General features: G+C 55.0%; 1 protein-coding gene across 7 annotated transcripts in view; it reads left to right on the top strand.

Moving 5' to 3' along the window:
- The first annotated feature begins 212 nt into the window (after window positions 1–212).
- Window positions 213–18,313, top strand: part of BRD1 (bromodomain containing 1) — a 41,643-nt gene continuing 23,542 nt past the window's right edge. For 2 of the 7 annotated variants that reach the window (XM_034643975.1, XM_034643974.1), the window contains exons 1-3: window positions 362–444; window positions 2,979–4,359; window positions 16,702–16,858. In XM_034643975.1, the coding sequence (XP_034499866.1) occupies window positions 2,993–4,359; window positions 16,702–16,858 (1,524 nt within the window). In that variant the 5' untranslated portion in view covers window positions 362–444; window positions 2,979–2,992. Of the gene's footprint in view, window positions 445–2,978; window positions 4,360–16,701; window positions 16,859–18,313 lie in introns of all 7 variants that reach the window. The other 5 variants (XM_034643978.1, XM_034643977.1, XR_004620783.1 and 2 more) reach the window with 5 other exon arrangements.

Raw genomic sequence — 18,313 nt, 5'->3', positions numbered from 1 at the left:
GGGAGATCGGGGAGGCAGGGCAGGCCGGGGAGGGGGATCGGGGAGGCCGGGGTGTCGGGGAGATCGGGGAGGCCGAGGAGGGAGGCCGAGGAGCCGGGGTGTCGGGGAGGCCGGGCAGGCCGGGGAGCCGCGGTGTCGGGGCCCGGGTGTCCGGGAGGCCGCGCTCGTCCTCGCCCGGCCCCCCTGTGCCGGCCGCCGCGGTGACTGGCGGCAGGAAGGGCTGGGGGAGCGGCCGCGCGTCTCGACCGCGGGCCTCTGCCTCAGAGACGGCGTGGTAACGCGGGCCGGAGCGTTCATTGTGCCCGAGCGGGTCGCATTATGTAACAGATACACTCGGTTTGTTTTGCCAAGACAGGAAACTCCCTGCAATAGGGCCGGACTTTAAACGTTTCCTAACCGAGAGCCCTGGGCAAGCCTCGCGGATCTGGCGCTCGCCGGCTCGTGGTAGGTGGGTGGCCGGGCACGGGCAGGCGCCGCGCGCAGAGTCGGTGGGAAACGCGCTCCGCTCGCGCTTGGCTGCCCCTTTTAGAAGCAGCAGCTTTACCGAGGCGGAGTGTAGAGCAGTGTGCGCACTGCTGTGAGGGCACGGTTGAGTTTTGACACAAGTCTGTGCGCCCAGGAAACCGCCACGCCCATCGAGAACGTTTTCATCAGTCCAGAAATTTCACCGGTGCTTGGGCCCGCGGCGAGTCAGGGTGGCATTTCCGAAGCTGCTCTGCCCGGCACCGAACGCAGCACGGGGGCTCAGGGGCTCAGGCGGTCCTCCCGCAAGCCTGCGAGCTGAGTGCCGTTGGCCGCAGAGGCTGGGGGAGTGGATGTGACTTGTCCCCAGCCAGGCAGGAAATGAACTGATTGAAAACGTGAGCTGATGTTGGTGTGCGGGCTTCCTCTCTTGTGGCTCGCTCGGCTTTTCTGCGTGGATGTAACTGAATTATTGCTGGAAGGGCTGACTTGTTGTCCTTGCTGACCACCTCCCAGTGGGAATGCTTGCTGCTCTAGGGAAGCGCCCAGTGTGGATGGGGCCTCGTGGCCAGTTACAGTCAGTGGGTGTAGGGAGGCTATGGGACAGGAGCCGGTCGGTCACTCTGTGCTCCTAAACGCCCTCTTTCCCCAGCACAGTTACGTGTTCAGATTATAAAGCTGCTGTGACCAGTAAGTGTTAGATGAACGTCTTGTAGAAAGTGATTAAAGTGCCGGCACATTGGGACAGTGTGGGTTTTGAAGCCTGATTATAGTTAGAGCTTGGTGCTGTGGCTAGAGGAGAAAATTACATGTTTGCTTTGAATCTGGTGAGTAGCCAATTGTTGCTCCTGCCCCATCTCAGGAGCAACATGTGACCTTGTCCCTGCTGGTATTAGGGTCCCCTCCTTGTAGGCTGTGGTGCTGACACCCTTGGGGTGCACCCAGGTCCCTTCACAAGGGATTGCTGGTCCAGGGCTGGCTGGGTGGGGGCTTGGCTGCCCATTCTGGCAGTCCAGGGTGGTCCAGGGCTGAGTGGGCACCTGGACACTCCAGACATGCAGGTGAGTTGGGTTCCGGCTGGCCACAGTGTTTTCTGTGCTTGTTTTTATAGGGAATTCCTGTTAAGTTTCAACATAAAACATGGATTTCTATTTGACAAAAGGAGAAGAAAAATCTGAAGTCTGCTTAAAAAGTGCATTTAGGGTCTGCTGGGATTGCCTCTCAGGACTTACCAAGTGCTCTTTGAGGGCTTTTCCCCAAGACCAGCTAGGTTGTTGTGAGGCTTTGATTCAGGCTCCTGGGGGCTCCCTAGTCTTGGCACCCCACATATACAGTGGGCCTGGGCTCCAGCTTGGGACGTTCATTTGTGAGCCAGTCTCTTAAAAGATATCTTGCTTCTTATCAGTAAAATGTGGTGGTTTGGAGGGAGGAGTCAGAGGTCCTTGTTATCAGCTCCTAAGGTGACATCTTGCTTGATGGCTGGTGGTCCAGAGTCAGGAGTCTTCATGTGAAGGAGACTGAAAATAGATTCTGAGTTAGATGGTGGAGGTCTGAAAAGAGCGAATTCTTGTAAACGTCTGTGAGGCTATCAGGCACCTGAACCACTGTTGGCAACCCCAGGGCGGGGGCCCTGCGGCAGTGTGTGGCGGTCAGGGGTGGCACTCACTGTGGGGGGCGAGCAGAGATGCCCTTCAAGGACCGTTGCACATGTTGTCTGGGTGTATGTGATGAGGAGGGCACGGCCGGCCCCATAGTTGCACCAGCAGCTGAGAAGTACCCCTGGGGGGAAGGGGCAGGTTGGCTGCGCTGTGGGGGTTTCTGGGGTGGTTGCTGCTGACGCCCTCTGGAAGCCGGGTTGGGCCTCCTGGGGGTAAAGACTGCTCCCCAGACCGGTATGGGCCTCCCCACTTTGGCCCTGGCATGTCTTAGTGGCCCTGTGCCTCAACATGGTGTGGAGGCCATGTCGACAGGGAGGATGGACCACTGTGGTCAGACCGCCAAGGCTTCTGGCAGCTGGCAGGGGTGTTCCTGGGCAGCAGCAGGGCAGGGGAAGAGCTGGTTAAGGGGAATGTTGGCCAGGAGTGGGCAGCCACTGAGCATGCTCGCGTTGCTGTCATGACCTCCATGCTTGCTGGAGTCCAGCCCTGAGTGTGGGCTTTCCTGGGCTCAGGGCTGGGACCCCTCAAGGAGGGATGCTGCAGTCGTCTTGGTGACCTGTTAGCGGGGTCCAGGAAGGTGACTGGCGAGCCGTGGGAATCACAGAGTGGCCTAGAGGGACTTGTGCCTCTCAAAGGCCACTCCTTCCTATTTGTTGCGTCTTCTGGTCTAGGCAGTCCATGAAATTCGATCATGAGTCCTGGGATGAGTGGTTTTGGAAACCTTGGAGAGATGTGAGCTGGGAGTTTCATTTTGATTTAGATTGAGTTGGTTGGTTCGCTCTGCCCCCAGCGTGTTTGGTGGTTTTCTTGTCTTGCATCTTCCGCAGGGAGTTAACTTTATCTCTGCCTCTGTTTTAGGGAGTCAGTACCAAATGAGGAGGAAAGGACGATGTCATCGCGGCGCTGCAGCGAGGCACCCTTCCTCCCCGTGCAGTACTAAGCACTCCCCCACGCGAGAGACCCTGACCTACGCGCAAGCCCAGAGGATGGTGGAGATCGAGATCGAGGGGCGCCTGCACAGGATCAGCATTTTCGATCCCCTGGAGATCATATTAGAAGATGACCTCACTGCTCAAGAGCTGAGCGAGTGCAACAGCAATAAGGAGAACAGTGAGAGGCCCCCAGTGTGCTTACGAACTAAGCGCCACAAAAACAACAGAGTCAAAAAGAAACATGAAGCCCTCCCCAGTGCCCACGGCCCACTGGCATCGGCCAGCGCGCTTCCTGAGCCCAAGGTGCGGATCGTGGAGTACAGCCCGCCCTCCGCCCCCAGACGACCCCCGGTGTACTACAAGTTCATCGAGAAGTCGGCCGAGGAGCTGGACAACGAGGTGGAGTATGACATGGACGAGGAGGACTACGCCTGGCTGGAGATAGTCAACGAGAAGCGGAAGGGTGACTGCGTCTCGGCCGTGTCACAGAGCGTGTTTGAGTTCTTGATGGACCGCTTCGAAAAGGAGTCCTACTGCGAGAACCAGAAGCAGGGGGAGCAGCAGTCCCTGATCGACGAGGACGCCGTGTGCTGTATCTGCATGGACGGCGAGTGCCAGAACAGCAACGTGATTCTCTTCTGTGACATGTGCAACCTGGCGGTGCACCAGGAGTGCTACGGGGTGCCTTACATCCCCGAGGGCCAGTGGCTCTGCCGACACTGCCTGCAGTCCCGGGCCCGGCCCGCCGACTGCGTGCTCTGCCCAAACAAGGGAGGTGCCTTCAAAAAGACAGATGACGACCGCTGGGGCCATGTGGTATGTGCCCTGTGGATCCCGGAGGTTGGCTTTGCCAACACGGTGTTCATTGAGCCCATCGATGGCGTGAGGAACATCCCCCCGGCCAGGTGGAAACTGACGTGCTACCTCTGTAAGCAGAAGGGCGTGGGTGCCTGTATCCAGTGCCACAAGGCGAACTGCTACACCGCCTTCCACGTGACGTGTGCCCAGAAGGCCGGCCTCTACATGAAGATGGAGCCCGTGAAAGAACTCACTGGTGGTGCCACAACCTTCTCCGTCAGAAAGACCGCTTACTGTGACGTCCACACGCCCCCGGGCTGTACACGGAGGCCTCTGAACATTTATGGGGATGTCGAAATGAAAAACGGTGTCTGTCGAAAAGAGAGCTCTGTCAAAGCGGTCAGGTCCACGTCCAAGGTCAGGAAGAAAGCAAAAAAGGCTAAGAAGACACTGAGTGAGCCCTGTGCGGCCCTGCCGCCTGTGTGTGCTCCCTACATCCCCCCTCAGAGGTGAGTGCACGCAAGCGTGGGATGGAGGGGGAGCCTGGGACAGGGGAGTGCCAGCTGGGGATCTTGGAGCTTTCTGTTGACCTGGCTCTCTAATGGTCCTTCTCCTCTGAGCTACAAGGACCTCGGAGCCCATAGCTTCCGACTGCAGGAATTAGGGTCTGGGGCCCTGGCGCCACCACCTTTGATGCGATAAAATGCTGTTCCTCGCTTGCTCCTCCACCAACTTTGGGAGCCTTGTGGCATTTTAAGAATAATTTCTTGTAAAATGAAGGGGAGGGTAAGTGACGAGTGGAGATCAGAGCGGGGCTGCCAGGAACTTTGTAGACGGAGGCCCTGGTCTCCTTCCTGTTGTGTGACAGCCTTTCTGGGTTTCCTGACCCTTTCCTTCATGGTGTGAATATTGCCTGGTCAGCGTAGGGCTCTCCAGCTTAGAGCAACCCACAGCGATGGTGTGGGGGGGGGGAGGTCCACAGTGATTGGGGGGATGGGGCCCACTGTGGTTGTGGTGGGGGGGTCCTCAGTGGTTCGGTGGGTTCACAGTGGTGGGGTCAGGCCCTGCCTTGCTCTTACACATGTTCCAGGGGCCAGTCCCCATGCAGCTGTGTCTGCTCTTGTCCCTGAACTTGTTTCCTTCTCTTTGCCTGTCCCTCCTGTGGCTGACTTGCTCTTTGTATTTTGTTGAGAAGGTGAGGGGTGACTTCATGCTCTGATAGCAGAGCCTGAGTGGGGGGGAGCGGACGCTCACTCACACGCTTGTTGAGCTTTGAGGATGGGCGTGGGGCTTTCAGGCAGTGTGTGCAGGAGACGGCCCTGAGACGGTGAGGTCGAGGTGCACATCGCTGTGCTCCTGGGAGCAGCTTGTGCCTCACTACCTGCTGGGGCCTGGACGCAAGTGTGTCCCCTGGGAAGAGAACCTACTCGTCTTACAGACTGAGTGACAGACTTGCGGGATATTTTAACGACCGAGAAGTAAAAGTTATCTTAAACGTATTGAATATTAACTTTTTGTGTTGTTTTCCTGTGTGTCTGTGATGTGAAGGAATTCATGCCTACCAGTTCGTTGTGATTGAACAGTGTAGTTTGGTTTTAACATGTCACGAGTTGCGTCAAGCTCACTTAGGAGGTTGTAAGATGTAGTGGGATGTGTCAATTAGAAGACTGTCTTCTCCCGAGAGAGTAAGCACTTAGCATCTCTGAAGAGTTAGAAGTAAGGGCTCCTGGGGGGCTCAGTTGGTTAAGCGTCCGACTCTTGATTTCGGCTCAGGTCCTGATCTCAGGGTCCTGGGATCCGGGTCCACATCGGGCTGCATGCTCAGCAGGGAGTCTGCTTCCCTTCCTGTTCCCCTCCTACCGTGCACACAATTTCTCTCTCTAGAATAAATGAATCTTAAAAAAAAAAAAAGAATTAGATGTATGACTTTTTTCTGCAAATGAAATTTTGTGGAACAGTACATACTTGTTATAGAATCAGTACATTCAGACAGAAGTGAGTAAAAGTGCTCGTCCCTCGTATCCAGAAAAAAACACTGTCAAAACCAGCGTATCTTTGCGCAGATCAGTCAGCTAGACTTTTTAAAAGATAGTTTTGTTTTGTTTTTTTTTTAAAGATTTTTTATTTATTTACTTGACAGAGATAGAGACAGCCAGTGAGAGAGGGAACACAAGCAGGGGGAGTGGGAGAGGAAGAAGCAGGCTCGCAGCAGAGGAGCCTGATGTGGGGCTCGATCCCACAACACCAGGATCACGCCCTGAGCCGAAGGCAGACGCTCAACTGCTGTGCCACCCAGGCGCCCCTAAAAGATAGTTTTACTTGCATTTCTACCTGTGGGGCAGAAAGCGCGAGATTTGCATCAGGAGCTTCTGTTGAAGAGCCCTAAAACTTTTAGCTTTACTGTCCCCGAAGTAAATGAAAGGAAAAAAACGCGACCTAACAGATTGAGAAGCCAGAAGTGCAATGTGCTTGCTTCTCTGTGCCCAGCACCATGGGGTTACATGCTCCCCACGAGGGTGCTGACGAGGGACTGGGCTGGGGGCTGCTAGGCCATTTGCAGGAAAAAGCATTTGCAGCTGGAGAACGTGGGCACTCAAAGGTCTCAGGTGACCAGGCCTGACCGAGAAGAAAACTCATGCTTTGGACCTGAGTACTTCAGAGCAGGTGATGTGGCTGAACCGCGTACCGAAGGTGTAGTCTGGCCCGTGTTTGGTTTTTTTCTTTTTCTAATTTAGGAATAAACTATTACTTCACTTTGGAGCAGAGACCAAAGATGGACCTGGGTTAGGGTTTGTGGCCGTGCCGTCTGGGTTGCTCAGACTTTGGGAGACCTTTTTTAGATCTCCCAGCCACCCTTAGCCAGTGGGTAGTCCGTGTTTGGACCACTCTGTGGGTTGTCAGGGCAGGTGCTGCGGTGGGCCGGGCTTGCCAGACACTACTCTCACTACCCTGAAGCCATGGCCTGAGGTGTGTCTGGTCTGGCGGCCCTGCTCCTAGGAAGCGTGCGGGAGGCGCCGGTGGAGGGTGGATCGGTGGAGTGCTGTGCTCTGCCTCGGGTGGGCTGGGTGGAGTCTGGCGGGGTCCTTGCGCTGCTCCACGCTCTGCCTGGGAGGGTCCCGCCATCAGTGTGGCGGGCAGCCACAGAGTTCTTCAAGTGTTGTTCCAAGGTCTGAGTTGTGCCCGTCCTTGTCTGTCTTGTCTCCATCACTTACTTTCATTACAATATTTTTCTAACATAGAAACGATATGAAACTGCAGAAGATAGAAAAAGTCAAGTCTAGAGAGGAAATTCCATCTCCTCCCTTTTTGCTTGCCTTCCAGGAAAAATCAACGCTTTGTGCTGTTAGAGGCCTTTTTCTGTTCTGAGTGGTGCCTTTTCTTGAGTAGCTGCTCTTCTGATGAGACCCTTCTCTGGTTCCTCATTGTTCCGTGCTGCTTCTTGGTGGGGGGGTGGGGAGGGACCAGTGGAGGTGGGCACTGGAGAGAGGGCGACAGGCCAGAAGGAGGGACTCGGAGAGTTGTGGCCTTCTAGCTGCCTTGGAGTAGTTGAATTTTCTCAGAGCTGCCCCGGAGCCCCGGCGCTCTCTCTCCTGTTGCTCTTTGCTGGGTGCTGCTCTTTATTTGTGGAGGACAATGGCCTCTGATGAACAGAGGCTGATCCGCTGTGTCGGTCTGGGTACCAGCTTGGTACCCAGACGCTTGGGCCATTTACGTGTGCATGGCTCAGGGCGCGTGCACACCTAATAAGCTGTTAGTTAACGATGAGATGGAGGATTGGGTCCACAGCTCAGTTAACTCGGGCATCCCTGGCAAGTGCCCTCCTGCTGACCAGAAGCCAGATTGGACAGACAGGGGAGACTGAGTACTTAGCCATTTGACAGAGACATCTTACGCTTGTTGAATATAACTGCAGAAAGTCTGGACTTGAGCTTCGTATGTCTTTTTTGCCATGTTTCTGGCAGTTAATTTGACTATAATTGAGAAAAGTTCTGTAGGGCCATGGTTTGGGGAGAGGAGCGCTGGCTTGGCCCTTCTGGCAAGGTGGGAGCCCTGGCCACCCCACAGCTGCGTGGACCCTGTGTTTGCCACCCTCTGGACGTGGCGCCCTTGCCGGCGTGGGGTCCTCAGGGAAGGGCCTGCGTGGGGTCTAAAGCAGCGGCTGCTTTGGGAAGAAGCGTTAAAAACCAAACCGAGAAGTAAACCTGCAGGTTGCGCGTTGTGTGTTCTGTGGAAAAGCAGGCTGCTAGTGTTTGTGTCCGGCCATTTAGGAAGTACTGGAGTGTGGGCTTCCAAGTGCTCTTGGAATATTCTCGTTCCCACCTACCCTGACCTCTGGTTTCCTTGGTTTGAATTCAGGTTGAGGGGCTGGGGGTCTCATCCTGGGAGTGTGTCCTCCGCAGGCCGTGCAGCCCTCCAGGGCTCTCTTCCCGGGAGGCTGGGGGAGGCGCAGGGTACGTTGCAGCTGGCGAGCAGATTTGTTTTGACCAGAGAGCCGAGGTGAAGAGAACGAGAGCTGGAGCACCTGGGCGCCTCACGGTGCGTGTGTCGCCGGCTCCTCCCGGAGTCTCGAGTTTAGTGAGCTTAGTGAGTGAAACATAGTGTTTGTGAGTGCGGTGCCGTGGGCCACGGGCCACGGCCACGGTCACGCAAGCATCAGGGCACCTGGGCCCATGCCCGGTGCAGCCCCTCCCGCCGTTGGGCCCCTCCCCCCCGGGGTGCTCTGGTTGGTGGTGGTCTCTGCAGGGAGCCGCTGTGCTCAGCACGCCTGCATCCTCACCGTCCCACTGGGTCTGGGTCTCTCCCCCGAGCTTCCCAGGTGCTCAGTCCATGGGAGGAACCTGCCAGAGTAGTGAATTTTGTCATTTCTGTTTATATTCACTGTATTTGCTTATTTTGGCAGAAAGAGGATTGAAACTTACTAGAAGTTTTCTGTAATCCTGGCAGTGGGTAATTGCCACACTGTCTCACCACTGCTCCAGCCACGGTGTTACCTGGGCTGATGAGGGGCAAAATCTGTGTGCTGTGCACTTGGAGCCCATACCTGCCCGCCACGGTAGACGGATGGACGGTGTTGGAGTGCTGTTGGAGGCGTCACGAGGGAATGCCCTCCATAGGCCCGGGTTGAGGGTAATTATTTCAATTTTTTATCTGGAAATAACTCTAAATTTATAAAATGTTGCAAAAATAGGGAGAGAAACGCCCACATCGTCTTTACCGAGTCTTCTCTTACTAATGTGCCGTCCCATTTGCCTGGCACACGGAGTAGGCCCACATGTCCCCCCGCACATCTCCAAGGATGGGACCGACCTCTGGGTGAGCAGCAGTGAAGCAGGGCCTCCATTCGGGACCTGTCCTGTTGGGTGATCCTGCTGGGATCTGGACGCTTCCAAAGCTACCCCCCTGTGGGCTAGTTCTGGAGAAGACAGCCCCTTGTACCTGAGCAGAGTGAGCCTTGTTTTGGGTTTGTCTGGTGTCCACAGAGGTGCCATGTGTCCCTCACCTGGAGGGAGTGACATCCCCCACTCCCTGGTGACCACAGTGTTACTGGCGCCTCCGTGGGACGATTTCTGCGTTTGTGTTCTCCCGGCATCCAGCCCACGGTCTGGGAGAACCTTGGAGGCCGTGCGGCCGCCTGACTCCTTTTCACAGTGGCTAGGTGTCCCGCCTGTGGGCTCTCTTCCCTGAGAGGGCTGGAAACGGGTGTCCGCCTTAGCTGTCCCTCCAGCTTCTCCTCAGCGGGATCTTTCCCTTCCCCTCTCTTTGTGCTTTGCAGTAGGACCTGGACAGGTGGGAGGTGAGCATGGTGGCCCAGCTGGCTGTCGTCATCGACCTGACCTCGGGGAACTCGGCCCTTGGTTAGGTAGCTGCAGGCGGCTGCCTTGCCTTGGGTGACACACGTGCCCCAGCCACCTCTCTGTTCTGTGACCGGAGTCCTGAGAAGGGTGTGGAGGGGACGTGACCTGCATGGAACTCCTGGGAGCCGTGTGTGCACAACCACCTCCCTTCCAAGGCAAATTCCGGCCATTTCAGGTTGGAGGGGTTGGATTTCACTCTTGCCACCCTGACCTCCATCTGACCTTTGAGCTGTTCAGAAGCAAGTTGTGCCCGTCGTAAAGACTCAGGACACTTGAGAAGGTGTTACGAGGGGAGGGTGGGGTCTAAAACCCCACTCTTCAGAGGTGGTGCTGAACATTAAAGGAGCGCTCCCAAGTCCCTTTTGGGCCCTGCAGTCCCGTTAGCCCACCCCTCACGGCAGCCAGTCGTGAATTGGGGTGGGTTCCTCCAGTTCATATTCTGGTTTCTCTGCACTTGGGCGCACACGGTCTGCTGCTGGTTACGCACTGACCTTGAGGACCGTGCTGTCACGGGTTGCGTCTCCTGGTGTTGCCGTGGGTCTGGAGGTGGGCCGGTGGCATCGCAGAGGACCATGCTGCTCGTGTGGGAGTTTCCCTGGCTCGCTTCAGAGCCGGGTGTTCTTGGGTCCTGGCGCGCTGCCTTCAGCGCGAGCTGGTGTGTCTCAGTTGCAGCCTGGGGCGGGGGCGGCGCTGTGCGTGTCCCTGTGGCTGAGGAGGCCTCCGCCTGGCGTGCCCGCGCGGCGAGGTGGCTCTGCTGTGCTCATCGCACGCGTGTCTCCTCCCCTCGGCTTCTCGTCTTGTTTGTAATTATGTCTGTAAAAAGACTCCAGCTTTGGAAATCCGGAGCCCCCTCCAACAGTTACTGCACCCGGAGGTCTCCCTTGCCTGTCCCTTTCTTTCCGTCCTCATCTCCTCCAGTAACGGGTCTGTGTAGAGAACAGGTGAGAATTCTACTTATTTGAGAGCGAGAGAGAGGGAGGGAGAGAGAAGCAGACTCCCCACTGAGCAGGGAGCCAGATGTGGGACTTGATCCCAGGACCCCAAGACCATGACCCGAGCTGAAGGCAGACACCTAACTGACTGAACCACTCAGGCACCCCTGAGAACAGGTAAGAATTCTTAACACAACCATAATGTCCTGGTGTCTTGATGAACGGAACTTTGTTCATCTTACTGTCTTTTCCTGTGCGACGTGTGCGTCCTGGGTCTGGTCTGAGGCCACCTCTCTCCCTCCTCCCCGCGGTCTTGCCGCTCTCCCGTATCCCCTCCAGCAGTCCGTAGCCCTTCTGTCTGGTTTTGTGTCTTCCCCACCACGGCCGGCCAGCGGCCCAGTTCTGACCCCACGGCTTCCAGCACTCAAGCCCCATCCCTGCACCTCTGGCCGCCCTGCCTGACGAGCATGTGGTGTCCCTACAGAGCCCTGATCTGCATAGGGCTGACCCTTTGTTGGGTCGCCCTCCCCACATGCGGGCCCAGGCCTACTTCTTGCGCGTATCCCTGCAGGAAACCTGGACTCCACGGCATGCGAGCAGGCCCGCCTCGCTGCGCGTGGGGGCTGTTTTCAGGTCTTGCAAGAGTTCGTGGTGGTCTCATAAAAAATGGAGTATTGTAAGTAGTGTGTTTTTTCAAGTTGGGTTTTTTTTTTTTTTCTATTTGTAGAGATGCAGGGTTTTTTTTTAGATTGATACAATGCTTTATAGTTTATTAGATTATTTTTGTGGACAGTATGTGAGGAAACAATGGTGTGGGCGGGCTTTTCTGTCTGTTAGTTTTTCCTGTCTTTTATCCAGGCCCAGTGCAGGCCAGGACTGCCAGCCCAGAGTTGATTTGATAGGGTGGGAGTGGACATCTTTGCCTTGGTGCTGGCACTTTCAAATGGCCTTCCCTGTCCGTGTCCCGCCATCTCCTCAGGCCTCAGTGCCGACCAGTCTCTCTCGATTTAATGGCTATGCCTTGGCTGTGGTTGGCCTCCCTGCTCAGGGTCAGCCCCCAGGGTGGGCCACTGTTCCCCAAAGTGTCCCAGCGTGTGTGTCAAGGCCTTGGTCACTTGTTGAATCTGTGTCCCTCACGTCCATGTCTTCAGTCACTTGGGGATGAGTTTCTTTAATTTTTCGGTGTGGATAACCATTTTTTTCTCTCATCATTGACTGAGTCATTCCTCCTCTCCCTAGAGGTCCGTAACTGCTCTCCCAGCCGCAGGCCAGCTTCCTTGGCCTCCTGCGGCCTAGTAGCTTCTTCACACACGTGGGGTTCTTGCTCACCTGTGGTCCCTTTGTGTAAGTTTTAGAGTCATCTTGTCAGGTTTCTTGGCAGACCTTCTTGGGAATTCGGAAATTCCATGGAATCTACAGACCAATTTGCAAGCGATTTGTATACTTTTTATGTCTTGTCTTTTTCTTGCTATGCCTGCTTAGTGTTGAGTGTCTCTTATTTAAATCTTTGAGGTCACTCAGTAATGTTTTATACTTTTCTCCCCCCATGAAGGCTGTCCACATCTGGTCCTTAAATTTTCCTCTCGTTTCCATTGGCAAGAATATCCTCTGTAGGGACACCTGCGTGGCTCAGTCGGTGAGGTGTCTGCTTTCCGCTCAGGTCATGATCCCAGGGTCCTGGGATTGAGTCCGGCATCCGGCTCCTTGCTCGGTGGGAAGCCTGCTTCTCCCTCTGCTGCTCCCCCTGCTTGTGCGCTGTCTTGCGCTCGCTCGCTCTCTCTCTGGCAAATTAGTAAACGAAATCTTTAAAAAGAAAAAAGAACATCCTCTACAGTTCTCGTGGGAGCGGGGAGGGTGGGCACGCTCGTGTGGGTTCTGGTCTCGAGCAGCATCTCCCCTGCGCCTGTTGCTCTGGGTCTCGGGGTCCAGCCCTGCTGGCAGGACCCTCGCTCCTCGGTGTGAGTTGTGCGTCGTGGTTCACCTGTTGCTTTTCCACATTTTTTGAGATAGTCACAGTCTGCCCTCTTATCCGTTGGTCTGTGAGTTCTCTTTATAGGACTTGGAATCTCAAGACCACTACTTTGCCTTCCTGGGACAGACCCACTTGCTCATGGTGGGTGGTGTCATTTTACACCCACATGGACTTGTTTTGTTTCAGTTTTGTGTGTATATTCGCAAGTGAGTTTGGCCTTTCCCTGTGTCCCTGCTGCCCGCGTGTTGGGGCGGCGGTCTCCTTGGGATGGGCTGCACCTGCCGTCTCCCCAGCTGTTGGCAGGAGGTTGCCTGGTCTGCTAGTGGCACCCCTCTTCTGAGAAATGGTCTTTTTTCCTTTCCTTTTGGGGGTAGGAGGAGAATTTTAGACTATTGATTCTGTTCCTAAAATCATTACTATGAATGTATTGAGGTTTTCTTTGTGCTTCTGAAGCCAGTTTTGGGAGGTTGTGTTTTTCTCTGTGTGGGTTTCCCATCTCCGCTTTTGTGAATCTCATTTTTAACTGATTTCCGGTTGTTTGTCCCCTCCACACTCAGGCCGTGTCTGTCCTCCTGCTTCCTTGGGCAGGGCTCCCCAGAGCTCGCTCACCAGTCTCTCCGAGAGCGGCACAGGTGGCTCCTCATGTCTTCCTGTTTCCATTTCACTAGGTGTTGCTTGTTTGGTTGTCCTTGACAGACAGTGTTGTCTGTTTCAGGTGACAGCGTGGTGATGTGAAACTCGTGGGTGTTGTGGGTGTTGAGCCAACGGCACGCCCTCCGTGGCGTGGAGCCGAGGTGGCGGTGGCGGGAGTGGTGACGTGCCGTGAGCACAGGTCCTGTGAGCACAGGTCCTGTGGCCGGCTTCCCGACTTCCCTGACTGGGGTGTTTAGCATGTTATAGAGTCAGCTGTTCTCTTTTCTAAGGCATTTTGGATATAACCCACCAAAATAATTTTGAAAAGCAGTGTACCACCTCCCACATTTTTGAGTTGAAAGCCAGCGTTTTTGACCCTAAGATCAAATAGGTGAAAGGTGTAATTTTTGGAATATCTAGAACAGGCACAAGTTACGAGGTTTATCGTTCCCGAAAGTGAATTGAGTGAAATCTGGGTAGTCGGGCTGTGTGCCTCTGTGTCCTCCCCCCCAGCCCTCGGGGCCAACCGCTGTCCCGCCACCACCATCGCTGGGCCTGGAGTGTCAAGGTTTCTTCCTCATCCGATGGGGCTGCCGTTCCCAGCATGCCCTCGAGCAGACAGATGCTGCTTGGCTTGAAGCTCCTTCCGCGTGAGGGCGTGTGCTGGGTGCATGTCTTCAGGAAGCAGGGCTTTGCGAAGATGACTGGTTCATGGATGGATGTCCTTGCTGCTCTGATGAGACACGCTCTCCCTTAATCCTCTTCCTGGTTTTTTTTGCTGTGGACGTGGACCTGCATCTTGATCGCGGATGTAAGTAGATTGTGTAAAAGCAGTTTTATCATAGCAGGTACTCAGTTTAAAACATTTTGTGCCAAATTATAAGCCAAAGTCACAAATTTCTGTTTTACCAATCGACCTGTGGGGCCCTCCCTCAGTTTCTCCAGAAGCCTGGTTATTTTTCATTTGAACGCACTTTGTGTATGAGATATATTCAGATAGGCTTGAGAAAATCAATCTTTTAATCCTTTTATATACCTTTGGCAAATACTGTATTTTTAAAAAAATATTTAAAGGGCACCTAGGTGGTGCGGTCAGTTAAGCACCTAAACTGATTTCAGCTCAGGTGGTGATCTCAGGGTCCTGAGATAGAGCCCTGCGTCGGGCTCCCTGCTCAGTGGGGAGTCTGCTTGGGATTCTCTCTCTCCCTCTGCCCCTCCCCTTGTTACTGCCATGTGCTTGAGAAGACAGAATCTGGCTGCCCCCTCCCCCAGCCCTTCCTGCAGCCCTTCCTGTCCCCAGGACTCCCACTGTCCTCACCTGTGTGGAACTCACCTTTTTACCCTCTTCCTGAACACCGGGGTGTGCCATACCTTTAAAATTACACGAGTCTGCTCTGTGTCTGCTTTCGTAAAGGTCCCTTTTGGTCTCTGTCCGTTTGGAGTAGCTGGGTCCCCGTCCTGCCGCGGGTCCCCTGGGCCCCTGACCCTTGGCCAGGCTTGTGTGGCTGGCCTGTCTGTGCTGTGGTTTAGCACGTTCCTTTGCCCTCCCTCTGCTCGGTGGTTGGGCTGGGTGAGTGCAGGGTTGATGCGGGCATGCTCAGCATGGGCCCTGCTGCTTCCTGGGAGGTGCTGTGTGTCCGACAAGGTGCGTGGTGGGTGCCTGGGTGCTCTGCCCACCCTGCTCCTTCGGGACTCATTGCAGCTGGTGAAGGAGAGTCAGCTCAGTGGAATGCGGCTTTTCTGTAAATACTCTAGGACACCTTGAAATCCATTTTCATCAAAGCCGTGTTGCTTATGTCTGTGAGCTGTTCGTGGCTCAGAGATCCAGACGCTGAAGAGATGGTGGCTTGTTTCATGAGGTTCAAAGTCTGTATTTATAAGCGTGTCGTCAAACAGCGTTTCCTTGAACTTCAAATTGTTAAGAAGTTCTTCTGTTCACATTGCCTCATTTCACTGTTGAAATAGCTGAGTGTGTCCTTGCGTTGAAACACCTGTCTGCAGGCGGGGAGATCCACCGAACCGTCCGCGTTCAGGTTCGTGCTCCTTACTGCACCTGGATCGTGCCTCAGTTGCGAACGGTCAGACAGACGAACAAACGAGGCCCCGCCAGAGTCAGCACTGGCAGTGCCCAGGACCAGCACAGCCACGCCTGCTGCCGAGGAGCTTCGTGCAGAATCCAGGCGTTCCCCAGCACCTTCTGCCGCGCTGGAGAAGCTCGTGGGCGCTGCGACAGGTGTCCTACCCCTGCCTCCTGCAGAGGCCGTGTGAGCCAGGGTCCTCGGATGTGCAGACCCACGGCCCCGTGCTCACGGGCAGGCTGTGGACAGACTTGAGCATGGGTTCTGCACCTGCCCACACAAGCTCTTGGCATCTTCTCTAGGGTCTCATGGGGCTTTTCTGGCAAAGCCTGGCTGTGTCTGGCATGGAGCTGCCCCCTCTGTCAGTTCCTCAGTATCGAGTCCCTTTGCAGGACAGACACTCGAGCTGTGCCTTGCCATGAGAGGCCGTGTTGGTTCTGCGCGTGGAGTGAGGTCTCGCGGACACCTGAAGCAGGACAGCCCTGTGGGAGGCGTGCCCTTCAGAAGTGGGCAGGCTGACTGGCAGCAGGGCTTGGAACAATCTTGAAAGGAGCTGGGGCTGGACATGACGGGGCTGGGGGTTCTGGCTGTCATGATCATGGATCGTTTTGTAAAAGTTAAGACTTACACTCTTCAGAATTTGGTCTTAAAATTCCTTGGTTTCGTCCTGACATTTTGATGTTGGGTATACAGTGAGGCATCTCTTGTTTCGTTTGTGTTTTTGTTAAATTCTTAGTTTATGGTTGAGTTTATGTTCTCTTTCAGTGTCTTTGTGAGGCATATTGATGGATCATTGCTTTGTTTCAGCAGGGAGGATAGTGACAGGGATGGGGACGCTCTCCGGCTCACCTTTTGGGGTTTTTAGATGATGATTCTCCTCTTTGCAGGTGTTTTCACAAACCCCGTGCGTTTTATAGTCCCTGAAGGGAAGCTGTGTCCTGCGACTTGCAGATGCCCGTGGTCATGCTAGTAAGGAGCAGCTGCTCTGTCTGCAGCCCTGACCTCTGCCGTCCCATCTCTTTCCCTCTTGCGGTGACTGAGGGGGACCAGTGCCCTCCTCACCCCACCTGGTGCAGCAGCTTTTCACGGACCTGGGTGTGGTCGGCGTAACGTGGAAGGAAGTGAGAGCTTCGCTCAGTGTATTTTCCTTTTCCGTGTCTAGTGTCTCTGGTAGACACTCGCGTGGCTAACAGCGGGTGTGACTGTGGGTAGCTGGAGGTCGGCCTGGTCCTGTGCACCATGGACGGCCGGAGGGCTGAGCATGGACCATCAAGTATGGACATTGGCTTGTGAAAAGTGACCCCGTTCTTTCTAGTTTCCACGATGAAAACATGTTCATGTGCTCCTTTAAAGCTAAACTCTTGAGTTTTCCGTGTTTTAGATTAAATAGGATTGCGAATCAGGTGGCCATCCAGCGGAAGAAGCAGTTCGTTGAGAGAGCCCACAGCTACTGGCTGCTCAAAAGGCTGTCGCGGAACGGTGCCCCCCTGCTGCGGCGACTCCAGTCCAGCCTGCAGTCCCAGAGAAGCACACAGCAGGTACGTGGCGTCTCCTGCTCTCCCGACACATGAGGCCGACACAGCAACTCCCGACCGGCCCCGGGCTCTGGTCTGCAAGCCCTGTCTGGTCCGGTGCTAGACGCGCCCGCGGACCTGTGTCTGCTCCGGGCTGTGTGAGCTGTGGTTGTGTGGGTGACTCTCATCTGTCCGTGTTTCTGTACATGTTGGGGGTGCCCAGGGAAGTTGTTAACCGTGCTGGTCATGTGGGGTGGGCGTGCCGGGGGTGCGGGAGCAGCAGGAGGTGAGACCTGGGCCCCTAGGACCTGGGTTTGTATGCTGGGCTGGGAGTTTGAGTTTTGGAAACGTGCAAGGAGTGGTTTGTTTCTAGGGCTTTGCTCTGAAGGCCTGCTTCACGTTGACTGTGTTGGGGGAGGGAGGGGGACGAGAGCCCCGATGAGTGAGAGGAAACGGGCTTTGCTTTTTAAAAGGAACAAAACCAGACAGGCTTTTGTGTTTTAGTACGTCTGGTTTTGTAAAACTGTCTGAGAGTGCGATGCGGTTCTGGAAGAATGGATTTAGAAAGTAAGAAATGGGCTCCGTGAGGTGTCACAGACATAAAAGGAAGACGAAAATGGTTCTTAGGCACATGGCCCAGAATTCTTGAGTAGCGCACTTCGTGCTGTGGGGAGCGGGCAGCTTCGTAGGGAGAGCTGTGTCTGTGATTGACCTCGGGCTAGCCCACCTGCTCAGGCTAGGAGGCCCAGAGGACACGGCAGAGAGTGTAGTCTCCTTGCTGCCCTTTCTCTGCCATTCTGGGCACGTAGCGGAAACTGTCCTTCCCGTGGGTTCATGTCGGATTGCCGTGTGAGTGCTCTGCTGCTGTTGTCTGAAAGGCTTTGCTGTTCTCGATCCTGAGTCACCAGGTGGCTGTGTGTGTCGGAACGGACACCGTCAGACTCGGCTGGACGCTGTGCTCCCTGGACCCACCGGATTCCTGGTTTGTGGGGTTGTCTGGGGGTGTGGTCACCCCCTCTGCAGTGTGCTGGGCTCAGACTGCAGCTCCCTGGAGGGAGCCTGGCTGTACCAGGCGCGGATCCGTCCCTCGTGTCGCCACCCTCCCCGTGCCGGCAAGGGGCGGCCTAGATGAGTGTCTGGCTGTGTAGTGATGACACCCCGTTCACCCCATATGCCAGGAGAGGTAGCCCCTGTTTGTCTGCTGTCCCTCTGTCTTGGTCACAGCTGGAGACCCAGGTCAAGTGTGACCCTCTTCTCATTGCCCCTGGCCTGGAGGATGGTGGGGAACCGTTCACCTTGACTTTCTTGATTCTACGGCCAAAAAAGAGGCAAAATATTAGCACATTTAAGTGCTCAGTTAAAAAAAATTGTAGGTTTTAACATCTTTTTTTATACTTTTTGAAAACCACAGCAAAAGTGAAGATTCTGGGCCTCTGTGGGGTTGCCCTGATCCTTTTCTTTCTTTTTTTTTTTTTTTTT

The sequence above is a fragment of the Ailuropoda melanoleuca genome, chromosome 15, assembly GCF_002007445.2.
Source record: "Ailuropoda melanoleuca isolate Jingjing chromosome 15, ASM200744v2, whole genome shotgun sequence".
Taxonomy (NCBI): Eukaryota; Metazoa; Chordata; class Mammalia; order Carnivora; family Ursidae; genus Ailuropoda; species Ailuropoda melanoleuca.
This window is presented reverse-complemented; position numbering and strand designations above follow the sequence as displayed.